General features: G+C 43.8%; 1 protein-coding gene across 1 annotated transcript in view; it reads right to left on the bottom strand.

Moving 5' to 3' along the window:
* Positions 1 to 116: 116 nt before the first annotated feature.
* The window catches only part of LOC148520013 (uncharacterized), a 36,898-nt gene continuing 16,943 nt past the window's right edge, over positions 117 to 20,071 (bottom strand). Inside the window, exons 10-17 of the mRNA XM_088475784.1 lie at positions 11,814 to 11,949; positions 9,335 to 9,425; positions 6,480 to 6,574; positions 5,028 to 5,182; positions 3,989 to 4,172; positions 2,185 to 2,297; positions 932 to 1,025; positions 117 to 507 (exon numbers count right to left, since the gene is read on the bottom strand). Of these exons, the coding sequence (XP_088331910.1) occupies positions 424 to 507; positions 932 to 1,025; positions 2,185 to 2,297; positions 3,989 to 4,172; positions 5,028 to 5,182; positions 6,480 to 6,574; positions 9,335 to 9,425; positions 11,814 to 11,949 (952 nt within the window). The 3' untranslated portion in view covers positions 117 to 423. The remainder of the gene's footprint in view (positions 508 to 931; positions 1,026 to 2,184; positions 2,298 to 3,988; positions 4,173 to 5,027; positions 5,183 to 6,479; positions 6,575 to 9,334; positions 9,426 to 11,813; positions 11,950 to 20,071) is intronic.

The raw sequence follows: 20,071 nt of genomic DNA, 5'->3' as shown, positions 1-20,071 counted from the left end.
GAAAACACATTGATGTACAATGCTATACCAACACACATTCCTTTTATTAACATAAACATGTACACAAATAAAAATACTATACTTAAAAAAAGCAAAGTTTAGATTTATAATCCAGTGAAATGATTTTCTCAGAAAAGCTGAGATATTATTATTCTTTCATAATTGTAACCTCAAAAATGCATGTTGGTCAGTCCAGTTTGAGTCCATCCAGATGCGGCTCTTTAATGTTCTTCCAGGGTTCCTAGGCTTGTGATAATTGCATTGTTCCTATTGTATTTATGATTTGGTGCAATCCAGAGTAAAAGTGAATTCCAATCTTTATATGACCACTATTCTAACAGTAGAACTCCATTTCTTTTTACAGTGAACTACAAGATAGTTTATCTATAAGATATTATTATGGATTTATCATTTCCTTTATGGTTAATTTTTAGAATTGTGCTGGTTGTTTGTCTTGTAGTATGCCTTCCATATTCTCACTGTTCTGTCCCATGAAACTGATATATACTGCAAAGACAGAGGAATTAGTTAATACAGTTTATACTTGCTCACGTGCAGTGCTTACTTGCAGATACAACTGGATAAAGCCAGATCAGATGTACTAACAGGTTGAGTCTCCCATATCCAAAATGCTTGGGACCAGGGGTTTTCTGGATAACGGAATATTCTGTATTTTGGAATATTTGCATATCATAATGAAATATCTTGGGAATGGGACCCAAATCTAAACACAGAATGCATTTATGAGTTATATACACCTTATACACATATAATTTTATACAATATTTTAATACTTTGTGCCTTAGACAAAGTTTGTGTACATTGAACCATCAAAGATCAAAGGTTTCATTATCTCAGTCATGCCAAAATTATTCCGGATTTCGGAATATTGGATATGGGAGACTCAACCTGTATCACATTATCACTGTACCTGCTTCATCTCTGGAATATGGATAAGGGACCGGATCAGGTCTGTATGTCCCACGTTACACTGAACCTGAAGTAGAGAATCTGGATCATAAACCCTGGGAATTTACCAAATCAACACATATTAGTTAAAAAATAACATTGGCACTTGGCACAAGAAAAAAATAATAGATAGATAGATAGCTAGATAGATAGATATGCAGCATTTCCAGGAAACAGGTGAAATCATTGTCTAGTATTTAGATATCAAATAATTCCTATTTTTAATCCAAATTTGTAAACAAAAAAAGGTCATTACCATTGGTGACATTACCATTGGGCTTGTTGTAACTATCATTATGCAGCTCTGCAGCAATACATAATGATATCACCTGCAGCCAATGTTTTGTGTAAGGAGGAAGTGATACTGTATGTGCATACATGGCTAACATCCACACATGTGCATGTGATTTATCCCAGTGGAGATCCAGTAAACCCCATCTGGTTTGTTGGCCCTAATTGCCAGGTATGATATCCTGAGATAACATTAGTTTGCACCAAAAAGCTGCTTTTCACTGCCCTGAGAATTGACTCCATAGCGGAAAATGAGGTATCACAGGGGAAGTCAGTGTTTTCTCCATGGTTAACCTTTTAGTAACTTGTAGGAAGCCAGGGCAGAGTCTTTTCCTAGTGTTTTTGCTGAAGGTTTGGCTTTTCTCCTCTCTATGAACAAACCCCACAATGCTGTATGCCATGGGGCATATTTAATAATAAAATATAAATTGCGCACCATTAAATATCATTCCCAATAGCTGAATATCCCAACAACATGAAAGGATAATATGGTATTTACCAAGCGTCTCTTGCTGGGAGTCGGACACAGGCTCTGACAAGGGCCTGTCCCACCAAAGAGTTAGAAGATGCTATTCCTTTACTTCCGGGTACAGACCCAGCGAGACTAATGCACATGTGCGACCATCAGGCTGCCAATGTGCCAGCTGGCGGGGAGGGATCCAAACAAATATTGCAATACAGGATTCCATAGGCTACTATAGAATAACACCATCTGACGATAGCATTGGCTACTGGGCCAAGATCTAAAATGGCATGCCATTGGCTGCAAATTTAGTTGACCAAATATCATTTGTTCAGCATTGTCATAATAATTGTCCATAAAAATAAAGCTATGGCTTTGTAAACTTTTGAAATGTACTGTAGCTGTGTCGGCCTGTGACATACTAGGCATTCCTTACATTGGAAATCAAATGCCTCAATTACCTGACTGTGTCGTATACTCCTGCAGCAATGCAACCATTTATCTGGTCAATGCAAACACAAGTGGTCACTCCCTTAGTGTGCAGGATCTTCTCACACTGGGATCCATCCTCACTCTGCAGTCATAGGAAGAGATATTGTTTGTACATGTTTTAGAACAGAATGAAGCAGAGATCATGGAAATGATCATGGGTATGCAACGATGACAATGGGATTAATAATTAGTAATACAGTGTATGTGCTACGGGCTAAATTCATTAAATGGGGGGTCAATACATTATATCAGCCCTTTCTCATCCTGATTAGTGGCCAGGAGTGTTACCTCTAATGAGTTACTATGTACTAAGGAACATTAAATGTGCCATTACTTTAAGTCTAATACCACTATAAGCCTCTCTATAGTGGTCTGTGATACAATATATTGCTCGATATTGTCCAGTACCATAATATATACTGGACTGTAACATCATGTGCTGTCTTGTTTGGTTCATTGGAAAAATATATTGCTATATGATTTTATATGCATTAAGGGTAATTAATAGCAAACGGTGAGTACCTTATGGGTTATGGTTATGCAGATGTTTTATATATGAAATATTTGTTTTATCATTCTTCTTGGCTAGCAGCTGAATTATTGACGTAGGGTCTGATTTAGAGATGTACGCTATTCTGAAGTTTTCGCAGTTGAGCGATAATCGGTAATCTGCGCAGGCGTCTGAGTCGCATGGTGCTCAATATTACTGTAGTCGTTCACAACATCTATTTACTCAGAGTGTGATTGACAGTCAGGGAGCGTTTGCGGGAGATAACAGGAAGTAGCAGCAAAGAACGTAGGCGTATCGCGATTGTTACGGGGGCGTGTCACATTCTGCAATCCTGTATGCAAGAAAAATGTATTCGGCTTCTCAGCTCATATGGCCATTCTGCACTACTATACAGTTACTCAGAAGAACGATTATCGAATTATCCACGACCAATGCTGCGTCTTTGTACACATATACTTGGATTTGCAAAGCCGCAGGTGGGTGTTTCGGTACATTCTTTGGTGTCCATGAAATTTGCATATTTTTGCACATCAACGGGATTGCAGCTGCAATGCCATCAGCGTAGATCTCTGAATCAGGCCCATAATGTATTTTGCAGTGGATTTTTTCTCATTTCATTTTAGTAAAGTGATGTAACAGGATGGCAACTTACCACCAGTAGCAGATTGTTATGTCTGAGCAGTGTCTGTGTATCAAAGAGTTGTAAGGTTGATGGATGTTGAGCACTGACATTCAGTGGTGTAATTACAGTATTACCTTCGCAAAATATAAAGTGAGTTTGTGACGAGGTGATACAATAATTAAGTTGGGGATGTGTTTTTGCGAATGGGCGTGACTGTGTATAATATTTATCTTGTGGTGAGTGGTTTGCGGTTTCTAATACCCTAATGTGAGGACTTGCTTTGTCTTCTAATGAAGATGTAGACTCAGTTCTTCAGAGGACAGGAAAGAATGATTTCAGTTGATGATGAGACATTATAGATAGTATGTGGAGTGCAGCAAATAGCTTAAGTATTGGCCAAGGTCAGTGGTAGATTAATCCATCCCTCAATTCCTCTCCTCTTAATCCATAAAAAATGTTCATATATGTAACAAAATACTTTGAAATGGAACACAGATCCTATTGACAATTACCTATTATATTTAATATGACTATACTTTCTCACAAGCTTATTGGAACCTTTCTGTGCACTTTATTAGTAAATTGCTCATCATAAAATGGCAACCTTACGGTCAGGGTTTTTATCTGTTTGGTCAGTTACCCAGATACGAATGGTTCCATCTTCAGAGCCTGTGATCCACTTGTCCATCAGATGATGCCACACCACAGAAGTGACCTCCGCTTCATGTCCCTTTAGAATATTTACAAGGGTCATCTCAGAACTGACTGCTGCAAAATGGCGGATGTAAATGTTTCCATCACTGGAAGAGTAGGCAAACTCTTTCCTATAAACAACACAGTTTATAAAGTCATTAGAAGGGTTTATCCACCTTCCTTTCAAAAAGAAAACTCGCCATGTCCCTAATTAAAATTATGTACTGTACACGCCCTAGCAAATGCCTCTACCATTCCTAATATCCTCACAGCCAAGTGAGGAGGTGGTCAGGCATAAGATAGCAGAAAGACTGGCCATGTTTTTAAAGTACATAAACATCTCTATATTGCTAACAATATCAGCAGATTGTCCCAGTATCACTGTGTATGTGGCTCCAAAATATAAATGATGTCTAACTATGATCCAATCACATGTAATTGTATGATTTACTAGAATGTCCAAACATCTGGTCATTAGATACCCACAGTCATCCTGAGTGTGATCTTCTACCAACTGCATTATCAGATCCCCATTTCTATCTGGCCCAAAATACCCATATGACTGTTGTTCAGTTTGGCTTCCCACCAGTGGCATCACATGGGGGGTGTGGGCTGCACTGGGTAACACCATCTGAGCTGCTCTGCTAGTTTGGTGTTACCCCCTCGGATGGTATCACCGAGCAGCACTGCAGCGGTGATGGCTGACGCATGCCCAGCAGCTCCCAGAGTGTGACGAGAATGGGGGCTTGACATGCAGTCACCTCCCAAAACTACACACATCAGGAGGTGTGGCCTCACGGGCATGAAGCCATGCCCCCTTTGGCGTGCACGAGCAGTTATTAAGTGCTGCTCTGGGTGTCAGCACCCATAGTGACGCCACTTCTTCCCACATCTATGAATACATTGGAATCAGGAGGCCCAGGATCTAGACCGGCCAATGTGCACCCAGTATAAGCAGTAGTAATCCATCAAATAAATGAACCTACCTCTTTGGACAGTAACACATGTCCATTACAACTCCATCACAGGCTGTTTCTCTTTGATCACTCCATTGATCCACTTCAGGTCTGGAAAACGTCTCAATGAGGGAACATGTTTGTAAGTCCCATACACACAGTCTGCGGTCCCAACCACTGCTCAGCTACTGGAAATAGGGAACATACACTATCTGCTCACAATGACAATCCCTCACTATAAAAATATGCATTTGTTTCTCTAACATGGCAGTTCGCAACCTGAGGTACAAGTATCCCCAGTGGTACTTGCTGTGCAGTTCAGTGATATGCAAAACATGTCAGTAATGGCTGGGATGTGGGGGCAAAGAGCCTCCTACATGCGGGAACAGTAGGTCGGTTACTGCACCTAGCTAGTATAGGAGCCAACGCTATAGCCACCTCTTCCTCCCCGTTTTAAACGCTCAGCCCTTGGCCACCTCTTCTACTTGTTGAAAACCTTAATCATTTCCTTGTCAGCAATTACATAATTATCTGTCCCTCACTTAGAAGGCCCTCAGCCCCCAAATTACATTTACAGGATATATTAGCCAGGTGTCCTACTGTACATATGTCATCATTTTACCAGTTTCAAGTTGGTTCAAAATAATAAAGTTGGGAGAAAATCTAATAATTAAAGTTATAGAGCGCACAGATTTGGTAACCCTGCAATTGTTAAACAATAGCTTTTCAAATTAATAAAAATACATGTGAACTATAGCTTTATGGTCACTTTAATATTTTTCTTAAATTGTGATATGCAATAAATGTATGTGTACAGTATTACTTTTATATACACAGTAGCTGTGCCTAAATATTTTATGTAACTGCAATTATATTCATTACAAATATTTTCCTTTGCAAATTTAGGTGGTACAAATAAACAAATAAAATAGGGGGGGGGGGGGGGGTACAAATAAACAAAGGTGCTACCAGAGGGTACCTATGTGAAAAAAGGTTGGGAAACACTGTTGTAAGAAATACAGATTGCACTGCACGTCACTACTGACAGCTGACAAACCTACTACCTTGATGTGATCCAACTGCTTATCCTGGTCAGTTATAACAGTTAAGTGAATTACTCATTCAGGGTCACACCATGAGTCTCCTGTAATACCGTTCCTCCCCCATATCCCCATATCCTTTTAAGTCAGTAGTGTTGTAGATTGGAGGGTGGACAAACAAGAGGTTTATGGGTACAGGGAGGAATGATAGAAGGCTATATTACATAGGGGATACTGTATGTATCAAACCTTCAAAAGAGGACCTTCTAAAGAAACCCAGTGGTACATATCTTCTTGTTGCAATACGTGGCGACAAGAAATTATAATTATTGGGTCTAAATCCCGATAATTAATAAATAGGCCTCTAATTCTTGTAAGGAAAATGGTAAGGTGTTGTGGACACATAATTATTATCACTGATAGCTATGTAGAGTATACCCACCAAATATACTGTAGAGAAGCCACTTTCCTTTCCAACCACGGCCAGAGCAGTGACAGCTTTAAAATGACCAGCCAATACCTTCTTACAGGTGAAACCTGACCCGTGAAATAGGAAACACAATATGAAACAGTAGTATAAAAAAACACACAACAGAAAAGTATTGTTAAAACACCACAAGGGATGTTTTATGAAAGTCGAATGAATAAAACTGGAGTAATTAAAGAGTAATTGCAGAATTTTAAATACAAGATGATGCTCTTTTCCGATAATTTTATCTTTTATTGCAATTTTTCTTAATTTCACTTTTGTTTTGAAAGTGAAAATGTATTTTCAAATCTATTTCACTTTATTTTTCCATATAATATTAATAACATACAACCAAAATAACTTAAATGGCTACAGTTGCAGTGGTGCTCAAAAACAGGCTTTATAATAAGTGTACTTACACAGAATGGCATCAGTCAGGTCTATAATAAATAATATTGATCCCTGCTTCTACAGTATATTCAAATAATTTGACATCAGTGTTCTGATCAGCTTTAGTTTAGAGCTTACAAGTGCACAGAAAGCGCCTGATTCAGATGTGTACGTAAATGCGAGGCGTATCTGTCATGTTTTCGCACAGTGCTTACTCCAGAGCCAGCATACGCAAGTTCAGTGAGGCGTTTCAACGGAATAGCGGGTTTTGTAGATCTATGTGTACACATAATACGCCTGTGTTCCTATTTGCACCTATGAAAGGGCTGGTGCACGTGTGCACTGATAACGGTTATTAAACCAAGAATATAGGGGTGGTCTGTAGAGGTTCTTACAACTCTGCACACAGATAAATATATGCTTTAAGTCAGGGGCGTATTAAGAGAGGAGGGATTCGTGTGCATTCCCCTTCCGGGGCCCCCTCCTCTCTCCCCGGCGGCCGGCAGCAGACTGACGCAGCTGACTGGCGACCACAGCATCAGTAGACTCTGGGCATTAGTCTGTGCCCAGAGTCTACTGCGCATGCGCAGGTCGCCGGGAAAATGGCACAGCCGCCATTTTTTCTCTGCAGTTTCCTCACTGCACATGGGCAAAACACTGGCAAAATGGGCGTAGCGGCCATTTTCCAACGTTTTGTGCAGGGCTGAGACACCCAACGCGGGACCTCGGAAAGGTAAGTATTAGATATTATAGGTGCATGGTGTATGGTGTGGGCCCCCGCTGGATCCAGGGCCCCCTCTGTACCGCACACCTTGCGCCCAGTATAGATACGTCCCTGCTTTAAGTTACCTGCACATAATACAAGAGAAATTACGACTTTGCAAAGTGTCCGAGTGTACAAGTCATACTTACCTACTCTCCCGAAAGTTTGCGGTAGGCTCCTGTATTTTTGGGTAGCCCCCCGCACACATGGAAGAGTGTCCAGATCTCCAGCATCCCACCCACTCCCTAGGAAGTGGGCAGGATGGGGAGATAATTGCCGGGAATCGTGGCTCCGTATGGAGGGGGTGGGGCTAAATGATTTTAAAAATGCATAATTTAGCCCCTCCTCGCGGTCTCTCGAATAGCGGCAGTTGACTGTGACGGGGGCGGGACCTAATGACATAGGAGCCTGGACCTACCCCCGAAATGGCCAACTGTGTCCCCTCTCTGGGCTTCTCCTTGAGAGAAGATATAAAAAGTCAGCAAGTATGGTACAAGATTCACATTTACAGTTACGGTTGTCATATCAAAAATGTCAAACTTGAGATACATAATCTATATGCTGCCAGGCTGCACTACAAATAGTTTACATTTATTTTGCATGATTTCATTTGTATGGATAACATGATACATGCTAGCTAAGCACAGTGTATAATTGCCAGCAGAGCCGTAACTAGACTTTTTGGTGCCCTGTGCCAGAAAGAGCATTGGCGCCCCCCTCATTTTTCAAAGGGTCATAATGCACCCAAAACAGGGCCATGGCTTCATGGGGAAGGGCCAGGGAAGAGATAGGAGAGGCCAGGAGATGCTGGGGATTAAATAAGAGGAAGCTACAAGTGAGAATGATAATAAACAGCAACTTGACAGGCCCAAACAGCGCCCCCTGACCTGTGGTGCCCTGTGCGATGGCACCGGCCTCACTACCCTAGCTATGGCCCTGATTGCCAGTACTAATCCTGCCATGCATATACGTGTTTTATATGTGTGATGTTTCAAATGGCTAACCTGCAAACCTAAAGCTATTCTATTATATTAAATGTATGGATGTCAGCCTGACCTATTCATTTAGGAAATATGTGTTTACTGACAAACGTAATACTGAAAAGTTTTCCAGAATGGGCCTGTGCTGAATTCATGAAAAAAGTCTTGTTTATAACTGTGTGTTAATTGAGCCCAGATTAATTGGAAGACCAAATGTTATTGCGTTTGAGAGAAAAATAACGCTTGCCTGGAATATTTATATGTGAACACTAAACCGCATTTTAATGTAATTTCATGCATCGGGACCATTTTTTCTGACATTGTGATATTGGGCTAATTATTCAATATTAAAATGAAATGAGATACTGCAGCGTATATAGCCATCATTAGGCTCTTGGCTTGATGGAGATCAATATTTGACAGGACAAGTCTGTTGCAGAGAGTACGTTTAGAATTCAATATTAGTTATCTTTAGCTATTTTTTATTAAATTTAGTCGCACAATTTCTTAATCGACTTTATAAGTTAAAAAGTTAACATTCAATAGGCTAAAAAAGTGCAACAAATCATATATAATTTAATTAGTGTTCCTACAAAGTTGATTTCTGATTGGTTGATTTAGGTTACATTATATTATTGCTTATTATAGCATGGATTTAAAAGAGGCCCCAGTGTTTGGCATCATGCTGCTCTCACCTGCTAGATGCTTGTATAGTGTCCCATTTGTGTTTTGTGCCTTTAGTAGACTCTCTGCCACTGAAGTGCCAGGAAACAAAATGTCATATTGCTGCGTACATAAAAGATAAAACATTAGTGTACAGTAAAAGCAAAACTTCAAATAAACAAGGAAATTGGAAAACATATTGGGGCATATTCATCAAACGATAAATGGCTCGGTAACCATGCGGAAATGCTAGGTTACGCATATTTAAGTTACCGGGCCATCATTCATCAGGGGTCTGTTCAGATTCAGCTTTAGTTACAGGCATACAAGCAATCCACACATACAAATATAGCAACATAACAGAGAATGAGAAATATCTTTGAACAATAACAGATTTGTATACAGGAAAACATCTGTTCTAAGAGCTTGGGTACAGTTTATCATCTAACATAAAATACTGGTGAGTCTCCCTGAAATAGTAGCAATCTACCTGACTCCCTGGAGAGTCCAGCAATCTCCCTGATTGCACCTTACCCCCACTATGTAGCTGTTATATATAAAATAGGCCAGAGATGTATATACAATCAAATGGGATAATTAGTATCATTTCCCTGCATTGGTTATAAGGCACAGTGATCCCTATGGCTACATGCATTTTCATATAAGGTTTCTTGGGCCACCTATATGGAACCACTTAGTAAAACGCAATACATGAGCAAGCCCTGAAAAGTATCAGTGTGTCTTCATCAACAAATAGATCTTACTAACTGCTTTTAGGCGTGTTTATATTTGGCTGTAGGTCAGGTTTATGACACGCCTCTCAGATGTAGCAGTACACGCCCACTTTACTGCCGCACTCATAGGTGTTGCTTTCACAATCTCCCTGAAATGTTTTTTCAAAAGTAGGCAAGTGTGCTGTAGTGGGGTGAGGCAACTCTGGGATCACTGGGGGAGATGTGTTAAGTAGTGAAAAGAGTGGAGAAGTGGACCAGTGGAGAAGTTGCCCATAGCATCCAATCAGCTTCCACCTATTATTTTATAGAATTTACATGATAAATGCTTCCACGAATCTGATTGGTTGTTTTGGGCATTTTCTCCACTGGTCAACGTCTCCACTTTTTTCACTGCATGATACATATCCCCCACTGTCCCCGATCTTGTAATGAGATAATGAGAGACACTAAAAGAGGAATTTAATTAGGTGCAGGGTTTGCTGCACAGGGAATAGCTCTGGGTTTCACAATCAAATCTATTCAATCAATTCGCATTTTCCCTGCACGTTTTGGTGCTAACCCAAAAATTCTGAGCAAAGTACTGTAATCTATGGGTTTCCCCGCGCAGTCATATGCAGAGGCTGCATTTAATGCAGATTTGTCCTCGCAGCTGCTGAGGCTGAGGGTGTGTGGAAAAATCCAGCCTCTGGGGTCTAGTGTGCAGGGTTCCCGCAGCTAATTGAATAGGGCAGTGTGTTAATGGGGGGGTTACCTCATTATATTAAAGTCTCACATGACAAAAAAAAAGTCTTTCTCTAATGGATAAGTCAACCTTCTGGCTGGCAGTCTCCTAAACACACAATATTTTCTATGTTTAGCAACAATAACTGCCCCTGCAGCATATTCCACCCTCCGGAGTCCCACTGACTGACTGCATATCCTCCCTGCACACATACTGCGGTCACATCACAAATACTCTACTGTCCCTTTCCCCACTGATACTAACCTGCTCATTCTTTAGAGCACCACATGTGCCATATCTCCCAACATTTTACTTGCAGTAGTTATTTAACCATTGAGAAAGGGGCTTCCTATGGTTTACTCCTGACTTACAACGCATCCCAGCTAAACCAATCCTATTGCGGTTTTGATCGTCAATCGGCGGATCAGATCGGCGTTGGGGGATCGGGGAATTGTGGCACTGATGTATGAACTCGAGTAATGTTACAAGCCCAGAGCAATACCTGGCAGTCTGATGAGATAATATGAGGACAGGTTCTGTATGGTGTTGAACGATCAAACATTTCACAAGTATCCAGAGTAAATATCATACAAAGGACCTCACACTCTGGGGCTGATGCAGAGTTGGATGTACATCTGTTTGTGAACCGAATCCTGTCTTAATTCGCACTGCTCATGCTCCGAAAATGAGCACTGATTCAGAGTTGGGAATAGAGTAAGATAGAGCAAGTAACTCAGCATCTTGTCCCTCCGCCCCCTGCTCCACAATGCCATTAATCTCGGCATTGTGAAAAAGAGCAGAGCCATGATGATGCGATCGCGCTGTAACGTCCCCATGCTCCACCCCCAATCATGTGTCAGCTGGCGGGTCTCGCCCCCCTTTGACCGCGCCATGCCCCCCGCTGTGTAAACCCGAAAGGGAGCTAAATGTTGGCAAGCCTGGAGTACTTACGTAGGCAGAGGTGTGTGTGTGTGTGTTTTATGTGCCTCAGGTTTATTTCTACACATAGGAAAAAATTATTTTCCGAACACATGTAAATTTTGTGATAAATTATACCTCCATAAAATGCTTATCATCAGAGGTGGCACTATCATAAGGAAATAGACCTGAGACGTCATCAAACTCCCACAGGTAGATGTCCCCGCTCTCTGCCGCCATGACCAGGAGATCCAAATCATCTGTGAACAGAGACCTGCACAGATATTAATAAACCGCGGTTCAGCCATCAGGTATGCAGTAGCGCACGCAGGGGGGGTTTCTGAGTACCCAGAACCCCAACCCCCCGACAGACTGGAGTGCAGGCTCCATGTTCTTAAGCTCTGCCCCCTCATGGCAATATGGCGCGATTTAATTAGAATTAAGTCATTTGGTCCCGCTCCCTCCCAAGTGAACAGCGAATCGCAGCATTTTGCAGTGAGGGGGAGGGCCTAATTACATGGTTCCAGACTGTTAGGTCCTGTACCGATCAGATCTGCTGCAAGGTAAGTTTGTCTGTAACGTATATGTGACTTATGTGTGTGTATATATGTGTGTGTGTGCGTGTAAGGTATGTGTGACATATGTATGTTTGTGTATATATATGTGTGTATGTCTATATGCGTATGCATGTATGTGTATACTATTCTATTGAATATTACATGTGATTAATTTAGAAACATACAATAGTAAGTATAAAGTGCAACAAAATAATTGCCAATAAAATATGCAGATGGACTTCTTAAATAAAATCTAATTTTAATCTAAATACAATTAAGCCTAATATATACAAAATACAGTTTATTCCAGTAACTCTTGTCTCAAAACAGGATACATGCATTATTTCCTGGTGTGCTATTGTCTTCCTCATACATCTACATTAGGGATGGGCAATAAACAGCCCCTATATTCTGGGTTTGCACAGGATCTCTTTTTTGTAAAAGCTGAGGGCCTGATTCAGCTTTGGGAATAGAGTGAGAATTAGCACTTAACTGTGTACCTGGACAAACCATATTGCAATGCAAGGGGTGTAAATGCATAAAAAAATTTTGCATGTGGGGTAAATGCTGCTTTTCTATGTAGCCCACATGTACTGTGCAGCTTTATTATTACTCTACAATTTAGATGTCAGTTTGGACACCTCCCTCCCAAATCTAAATCTCTCTGCACATTTTAAATCTGCCCCACGTGCAGTGCAGCATGGTTTCACCAAGATGATTAGTTGAGTGGGGATGCAATCGGGAAGCCGGCTAACATTATACCGACAGCCGGCTTCCCGACTGTCATATCCCGGCGAGGGTGAAATGACCGGCGTCTAGATGTAGACGCCGCTCATTTCACCGACGCCGGGAGACCGGCGCCCGGCATCCCGATCAAAGGGATGCCGGGTGCCGCAAGCGGACAGCCACGTGAAGGGAGGGGGTTTAGGGCTCCCGGGGGGGACTTAGGGTTAGGAACCCCACCCGGGAGGTTAGGGTTAGGCTAGGGGGAGGGAGGGTTAGGGTTAGGCACCCCCGGGGGTAGGTTAGGGTTAGGCACCCCCCCGGGGGACTTAGGTTTAGGCAGCAGGGAAGGGGAGGGTTAGGTTTAGGCACTTAGAGGGGGGATTAGGGTTAGGCACTTGGGGGGGAGGTTAGGGTTAGGCACCCCTAAGGGAGGGTTAGGGTTAGGGAGGTAGGTTAGTTCATACTTACCTGGGGATGATCGGGATTTCCAGCGCTGTCGGGCTGCCGCTGCCGGGATCTGTTCCATTGTCGGCCTGACGCTGCCGGGAATCGAACTGCCGGCCAGGCGGCCGGCGATATTACGTACCGATTCCGTTGAGTGAGATATCTCACTCTATTTCCAACGCTGAATCGGGCCCTGAGTTTCTTGAGCACGGTCTGAAGAAAACTCTTTAGCCTTAAGGATTATGAGTTTAAAACCAGCTTAAATAAACTCTGGTGCTGAAAAAAAAAAAGTTCTGCCAATCTGACAATATTTCCAATGGTTTTCTTGCCTCAATTTTAACTGTAAGTTCATTACTAAATGTAAACTGACATAGCGCCTGATCTATAACTGTTTGCACATCTCATTAGTCATTATAATAGTGTTTACTCAAAGGGTCTTATTTATCAATCTTTTTTTTTTACTACAAAATGTGAAAAGGCTCTTTGAAAACATCCAGCTGAATACTTCCATACACTTTACTCATTTAGGGGCCTATTCATCATCCCCAATGGGCCCCTTACACATGCGGAAACGATAGATTCCACATATTTTAAGTAACGGGCCTATTTATTATTTGGGGCCCAATAAGGCTGCCTAATGTTCAGCAAACTCCGAAAACGTAATGTTTTTGGAGTTTGCCTGCAGGATCCAACGCCATCTTCAGATGGCAATGGTTCCCAGAGCCCCACTCCTTTCTATGGGAAGGAGGTCCGAGATTGCAAAGAGCAACCCAAAAGGATCCCTCCGCCACCTGCTCACTGTGAGACCGACGGCCATGCACATGCATGACCCAGGTTACGCATGCGTGGAAGGCCGGCACATCTCCCATAATTAACACTGCTACTTTAGCAGTGTTAGGGATCGAGGAGACAGCTGCTCTTCAGAGCAGTTGTCCCTGCACCTGAACAATACTGAATTGCTCAGGTAATTAAAAATACACCACTGTGCGTTGGATATTTAATCATAGAGGGCCGGATGAATAGGCCCCTTAAAATTATTGGAATATCTCATCACGTAAAATTAAATTCTATTTTTACAATCTTAATTGGGTGCATTGCTAAAACCAAGCAATACAGCCCTGGCCGGTGCTACATTTTCGGCCACAGCGGAACTGAGAAGTTATGCAAATGCTGCAGGTGGCATCTTCTGCAATGAGACTCCCACCTCCGGCTTCTCAAGGGAACATCAGACATCTGAGTAACGCTAAGATTACTCAGAATGTTCACCTCTAAGCTGCCGAGGACAGTGAATCTGTGTTGGAAGATCGGCTTCGGTACATCTCAAAAACTGCAGTGGCATGCCCGGTTTACTAAGGGGCTCCACTTCCCTGACCCCAAACGGCTCCAGTGTGTCAATCATACTGCAAGAAAGACCAGAGTGTGACCGGAGCCGTAATACCATCGCAGGACATGTGCACTGCAGCTCCGGCACATGCGCACATAATATAAATTAGTCAATTGCGACAAAAGTAGCATCCACCTCGGAATCTGCCCCAATGTTACAATGTTGTTTTTTTTTTTTGATGGACATCTGCACTTTTTCTAGTTCTAGTAATGACCCCTTATGACAAAAGATAGCAGAAGATTTCAACAATGTACAGCAGTAAAAAATGGTTAATATAAGTCTGACATATTAGCATTTCTCAGTATTTTATCACTTGAAACGGTCATTGCGTTAACCCTATCTGTGTCTTAGGGGCTGTGAGCATACGGGGTTCTCTCAATCACCCAGACACCGAGCAGATGAAACCAACGTGATGGTTTATTTTTCCACAGCACACAGAAATAGATAATATGTCAGGACAAGCAGTAAATCCAGTGAACGGGCAATAAACAGGTAGCAGTCCAGACAGAGGCAGTCCCAGTAGAGTATAATGTCCCAGAACAATTCCACAAAATAGCTAGAGACCCTCAGTCCCCACAGTAGAAACTATCACTGATCACACAGCAGTGAATAGTGTATGTCCACTCAATCGCTTCCAGGACCCCACACGTAGAAACTATCAGAGATCACACAGCAGTGATAGTCCCTGGGTACAATCAAGCATTTCCAGGACCCCATACAGTAGAAGCTAATCACAGAACACACAGCAATGAATAGCGTATAGGTCCTTGCAGAATTTCCAAAGTATAAATCCACAGAACTGGTGATGCGTTCCACTAGTACCATGGCAGAGCGAGGCCTCTTAGCCAAAGTCAGCGACTAACATGTGGAGTTGCCTTCGGTGACATGTTTTAAAATCTTCCAATTTCCCACGATATTGTGACCACCCAGGGGGGGGTTGCACCATCTCCTGATTGGTGTGGGTCCCTTATGCTGTCACTTTCTCCTACCTCCTCCGGATATTACTTCCCTGACGAACACCTGCTGGGATGGTTCCGTTCGGGCTACCAGATTCACGTGAGACACAAAACAGGCAAATGGAAGGAGGAGTAAATCCTGAGCGTCCCCTGGGGAGGTGGGAAGTAACTTAGAGGGTCTTTTGTTCTGGGAGGTGTCACCTTGCTCTAGTGGTTACAAATAACACAGACATATGGACCAGGCTAACATCAAGGCTTATCCAGTATTAAACATTACAATTACTTACATTATTACAGTACATAATATACATGCTAATGGCAATGTGTGTCCTGAGAATGATCACACATACACTAGGAGACGGATGGGGGACACAAAAGGACTAAAAAGTAAATTGATCCTCTGCAATGACTGAGATGCTGCCAGTAAATTTGTAACACACATCCCATGTCCTCACATTCCTCTCCCACTTTTTAGGCCTTGTTCCCCAGGGGGGGGGGATCCAGAACCACTACTGATTGGGCGAGGTGGGGTGCAGGGTAAAGCATCTTGTGGGTGAGTGTGCCACCAGTGTCCCACAGAGTAATGTAACATAAGAGCCAGGATGTAAGAAGCAGCCTAGTTAGACAATCCGCAAGTACAAAATTACAATATAACATGTCCCCTTTTTCCACCAGAGGATTTAGCAATTCTCCAAAGTCAGACGTTTGGTGTTCCCCCTTCACATTATCACACCCCTTTCCCCAAATCATACTAATCGGGCATCCTAACACCCTCACTTCTGGAACACAGGGGCAGTGGGTACCTTCCCCCTCACCACCTTGTACAAGTAACGGTTGCCCAGGGGAAGGCAAATATTGGGGCTCTGTACATGGCACTTCTGTGGCAGTGTCCATTCCTTCCTCCCCCAAACACCAAGTGGGGGGCTGACAACTTTCAGTGCAACATGTGGGCTCCTCACGGCTCGGGCCCCAGGATGAACCTTGTATATGGAACAATGCAGTTAGTGGCTGCAGGGGAGCCCCCAGGACAGGCTGGTCCTGTCCCAGCCCTCCCCCCTCAAAAGCCAGTCTCACCTGGAACTTCTTCTGGACTGTCCTCCTCCTTGGTAAATCCCTCTACTAGCCGGGTTGGCTGGATAACTGGTTGGGTACCACACCAGGTTTTAACCGCTGAACACTCCAAAATTATCTCCACAAATGCCTCATGTTCTGTGAGATGCAGGGGGCCGGGTTGTGCAGTGCCTTCTCCCTGGGGTGGTAGAAGGGGTTGCAAGCGCTGTCTCCTGACATCCACCTGGTCTGTATTTGCTGGAATCTTACTAAGGGCAGGCAAATCCCCTGGCACATAGTTACAGTCCACACCACTGTCCGAGTTATTACAGGGTGATAACAAATCCTCTTCTGATTTATGATCTGATGTTAGGTTAACAGTCTTTGCTACCCATGTTCCATTTAAATCACAGGGTACGTACCAACATTTTGCCTGCAATTCCTCAGTTTCCAAATAGGGGATCGGGTACAATCCTTCATATCCTTCAGGGGGAGTTAGGATAGCAGGACATACACAGGGCATTTTCTCCTCAGCCTCCCCCGATGAAATAAAAGAGTCTGCCATTGCCAGTTCATCATGATGGGCCTCTCCCAGCTGAGTATGCTGAACCGCCTGGACCACGATGCCATCTGCGACTGGTATACTTGTGGTTGGGAAGTGAGACAATACTCCCCCAACCTTGGTGATCTCCTCTCGGACACTGTCCTCATAGATCCCCTGGCAGCTGGTTAATAGGTCTCCATCTTCCACCTCAGCAAAAGGGAAGGTGTAGTGCGACTCCTCCTGGGGTGCCTGTATTATGGGCACTGCTTCCTTCACTTGGGCGCTAGCCTCTCCCAGTATAGTACACTGGGCAGCTGTGTCCTTTGGGAGTGGGAGAAGCTGTTGCAGGCGGTGCCTCTCTGCATCCACCCTGCAACACTGGTCCCGCCAGCCTGGGGTATCCAGGAGACCACGATCTGAGGCCTCTTCCTCTGCCACAACAAAGCACGACTCCAGACACTCCAGCTGTTCCCCCACACTCATCGGTGGGCTGTGATCGAGTATAAATGTCCGATAATCAGTGAACGCTTTGGTGGGGTCCCCCTCGTCCTGGAGTATACACTGAAGGATTTCCCTGCGCGTGCCGAATTGGCCAGGGATGCCCCGCAGCTGGCATTCTGCTACCAACTCCTCCATGCTCATTTCGTCCATAGGGCTTAGGGGCCCCCCTGACAATGACCCCGCTCCACTGGTAACAGTTAATTTTGGGGCAACCCCCTCGGTTGTCTGGCCGGGTTGCAGTAGTTCTATTTCGGATCTTTCCTCTGGGTCTGTCCAGGAGGACCACTTATCCTGGACCTGCCCTTCTGTCTTTGTACAGTGGCTTCCTTGTATCATTTGGGCCATTGTAGCCTTCACTTCCTCCGTGAATTCTTCAAACTCTGGTTCATCCAGCATCTTCCATGTGACTGCTTCACTTCTGCAGTGCATGAAAGCATCTCCCAGATAACACAATTTGTCTGTTAAGCTGGATACTCTCCACCCGCTAATCATCCTCCGAGCATCATTCCAGTATGCCCATATGTACTGCATCCTTATAATAAATAAAATATCCGGCTTCCTAGCCTGCCGACATACCGACGTACCTCCATCCACGAGCTTCACTGCCCTGGGAGACTTGAGGCACTGACTTTCTTTCCTTAGCACCATTTTACCTTTTACAGGACTGACGACCACTCAGTTGGCCTGATCCTCTCTTCTCTATTGTGAGTGACTTCACGCTTTCACTGCTCCTTGATTGATGTCTGAATGATCCCACTGTCGCTGCCGCCAAATGTGAGGATACGGGGTTCTCTCAATCACCCAGACACCGAGCAGATGAAACCAACGTGATGGTTTATTTTTTCACAGCACACAGAAATAGATATGTCAGGACAAGCAGTAAATCCAGTGAACGGGCAATAAACAGGTAGCAGTCCAGACAGAGGCAGTCCCAGTAGAGTATAATGTCCCAGCACAATTCCACAAAATAGCTAGAGACCCTCAGTCCCCACAGTAGAAACTATCACTGATCACACAGCAGTGATAGTCCCTGGGTACAATCAAGCATTTCCAGGACCCCATACAGTAGAAGCTAATCACAGAACACACAGCAATGAATAGCGTATAGGTCCTTGCAGAATTTCCAAAGTATAAATCCACAGAACTGGTGATGCGTCCCACTAGTACCATGGCAGAGCGAGGCCTCTTAGCCAAAGTCAGCGACTAACATGTGGAGTTGCCTTCGGTGACATGTTTTAAAATCTTCCAATTTCCCACGATATTGTGACCACCCAGGGGGGGTTGCACCATCTCCTGATTGGTGTGGGTCCCTTATGCTGTCACTTTCTCCTACCTCCTCCGGATATTACTTCCCTGACGAACACCTCCTGGGATGGTTCCGTTCGGGCTACCAGATTCACGTGAGACACAAAACAGGCAAATGGAAGGAGGAGTAAATCCTGAGCGTCCCCTGGGGAGGTGGGAAGTAACTTAGAGGGTCTTTTGTTCTGGGAGGTGTCACCTTGCTCTAGTGGTTACAAATAACACAGACATATGGACCAGGCTAACATCAAGGCTTATCCAGTATTAAACATTACAATTACTTACATTATTACAGTACATAATATACATGCTAATGGCAATGTGTGTCCTGAGAATGATCACACATACACTAGGAGACGGATGGGGGACACAAAAGGACTAAAAAGTAAATTGATCCTCTGCAATGACTGAGATGCTGCCAGTAAATTTGTAACACACATCCCATGTCCTCACAGGGGCATATCCAATTGGCCACGAGGTTTTGCTTGCAAAAAATGTGTGCTCCTGTTACCCACGGTCAGAGCCGGCCCTAGCTAATTTGGTGCCCTAGGCAAAATTTTTACTGGTGCCCCCTACACCTCCTGCGGCCATCTTGTCCTCCTGTAGCCAGAATGAGCTTCTGTACAGCAGCTCATTCCGACCTGGCTAAGCACTGCGCTGCCGATTGGATCAGAGCTCCGATCGCGGCAGTACCAGGGGGGAAACGGCAGACAGTGGGGGCCGCGCTGGGTGGAGGGGTGTCAGCGGCTGAGCCGTGGGATGCCCCTGAGCATTCCAGTCACCCTAGGCATTTGCTTATAATGCCTATGCCAAGGGACAGGCTCTGCCCATGGTATCCAATTGAAAAAAATTGGTTGCAGGGTTTTCAGTGGGCACAATCCCGCAGGAGGGGAGTTTTTTTTTTTACTTAGTCGGCAGCCCGCGGACGGCTG

Source organism: Taudactylus pleione, unplaced genomic scaffold (genome assembly GCF_031769625.1).
Source record: "Taudactylus pleione unplaced genomic scaffold, aTauple2 ptg000178l, whole genome shotgun sequence".
Lineage (NCBI taxonomy): Eukaryota > Metazoa > Chordata > Amphibia > Anura > Myobatrachidae > Taudactylus > Taudactylus pleione.
This window is presented reverse-complemented; position numbering and strand designations above follow the sequence as displayed.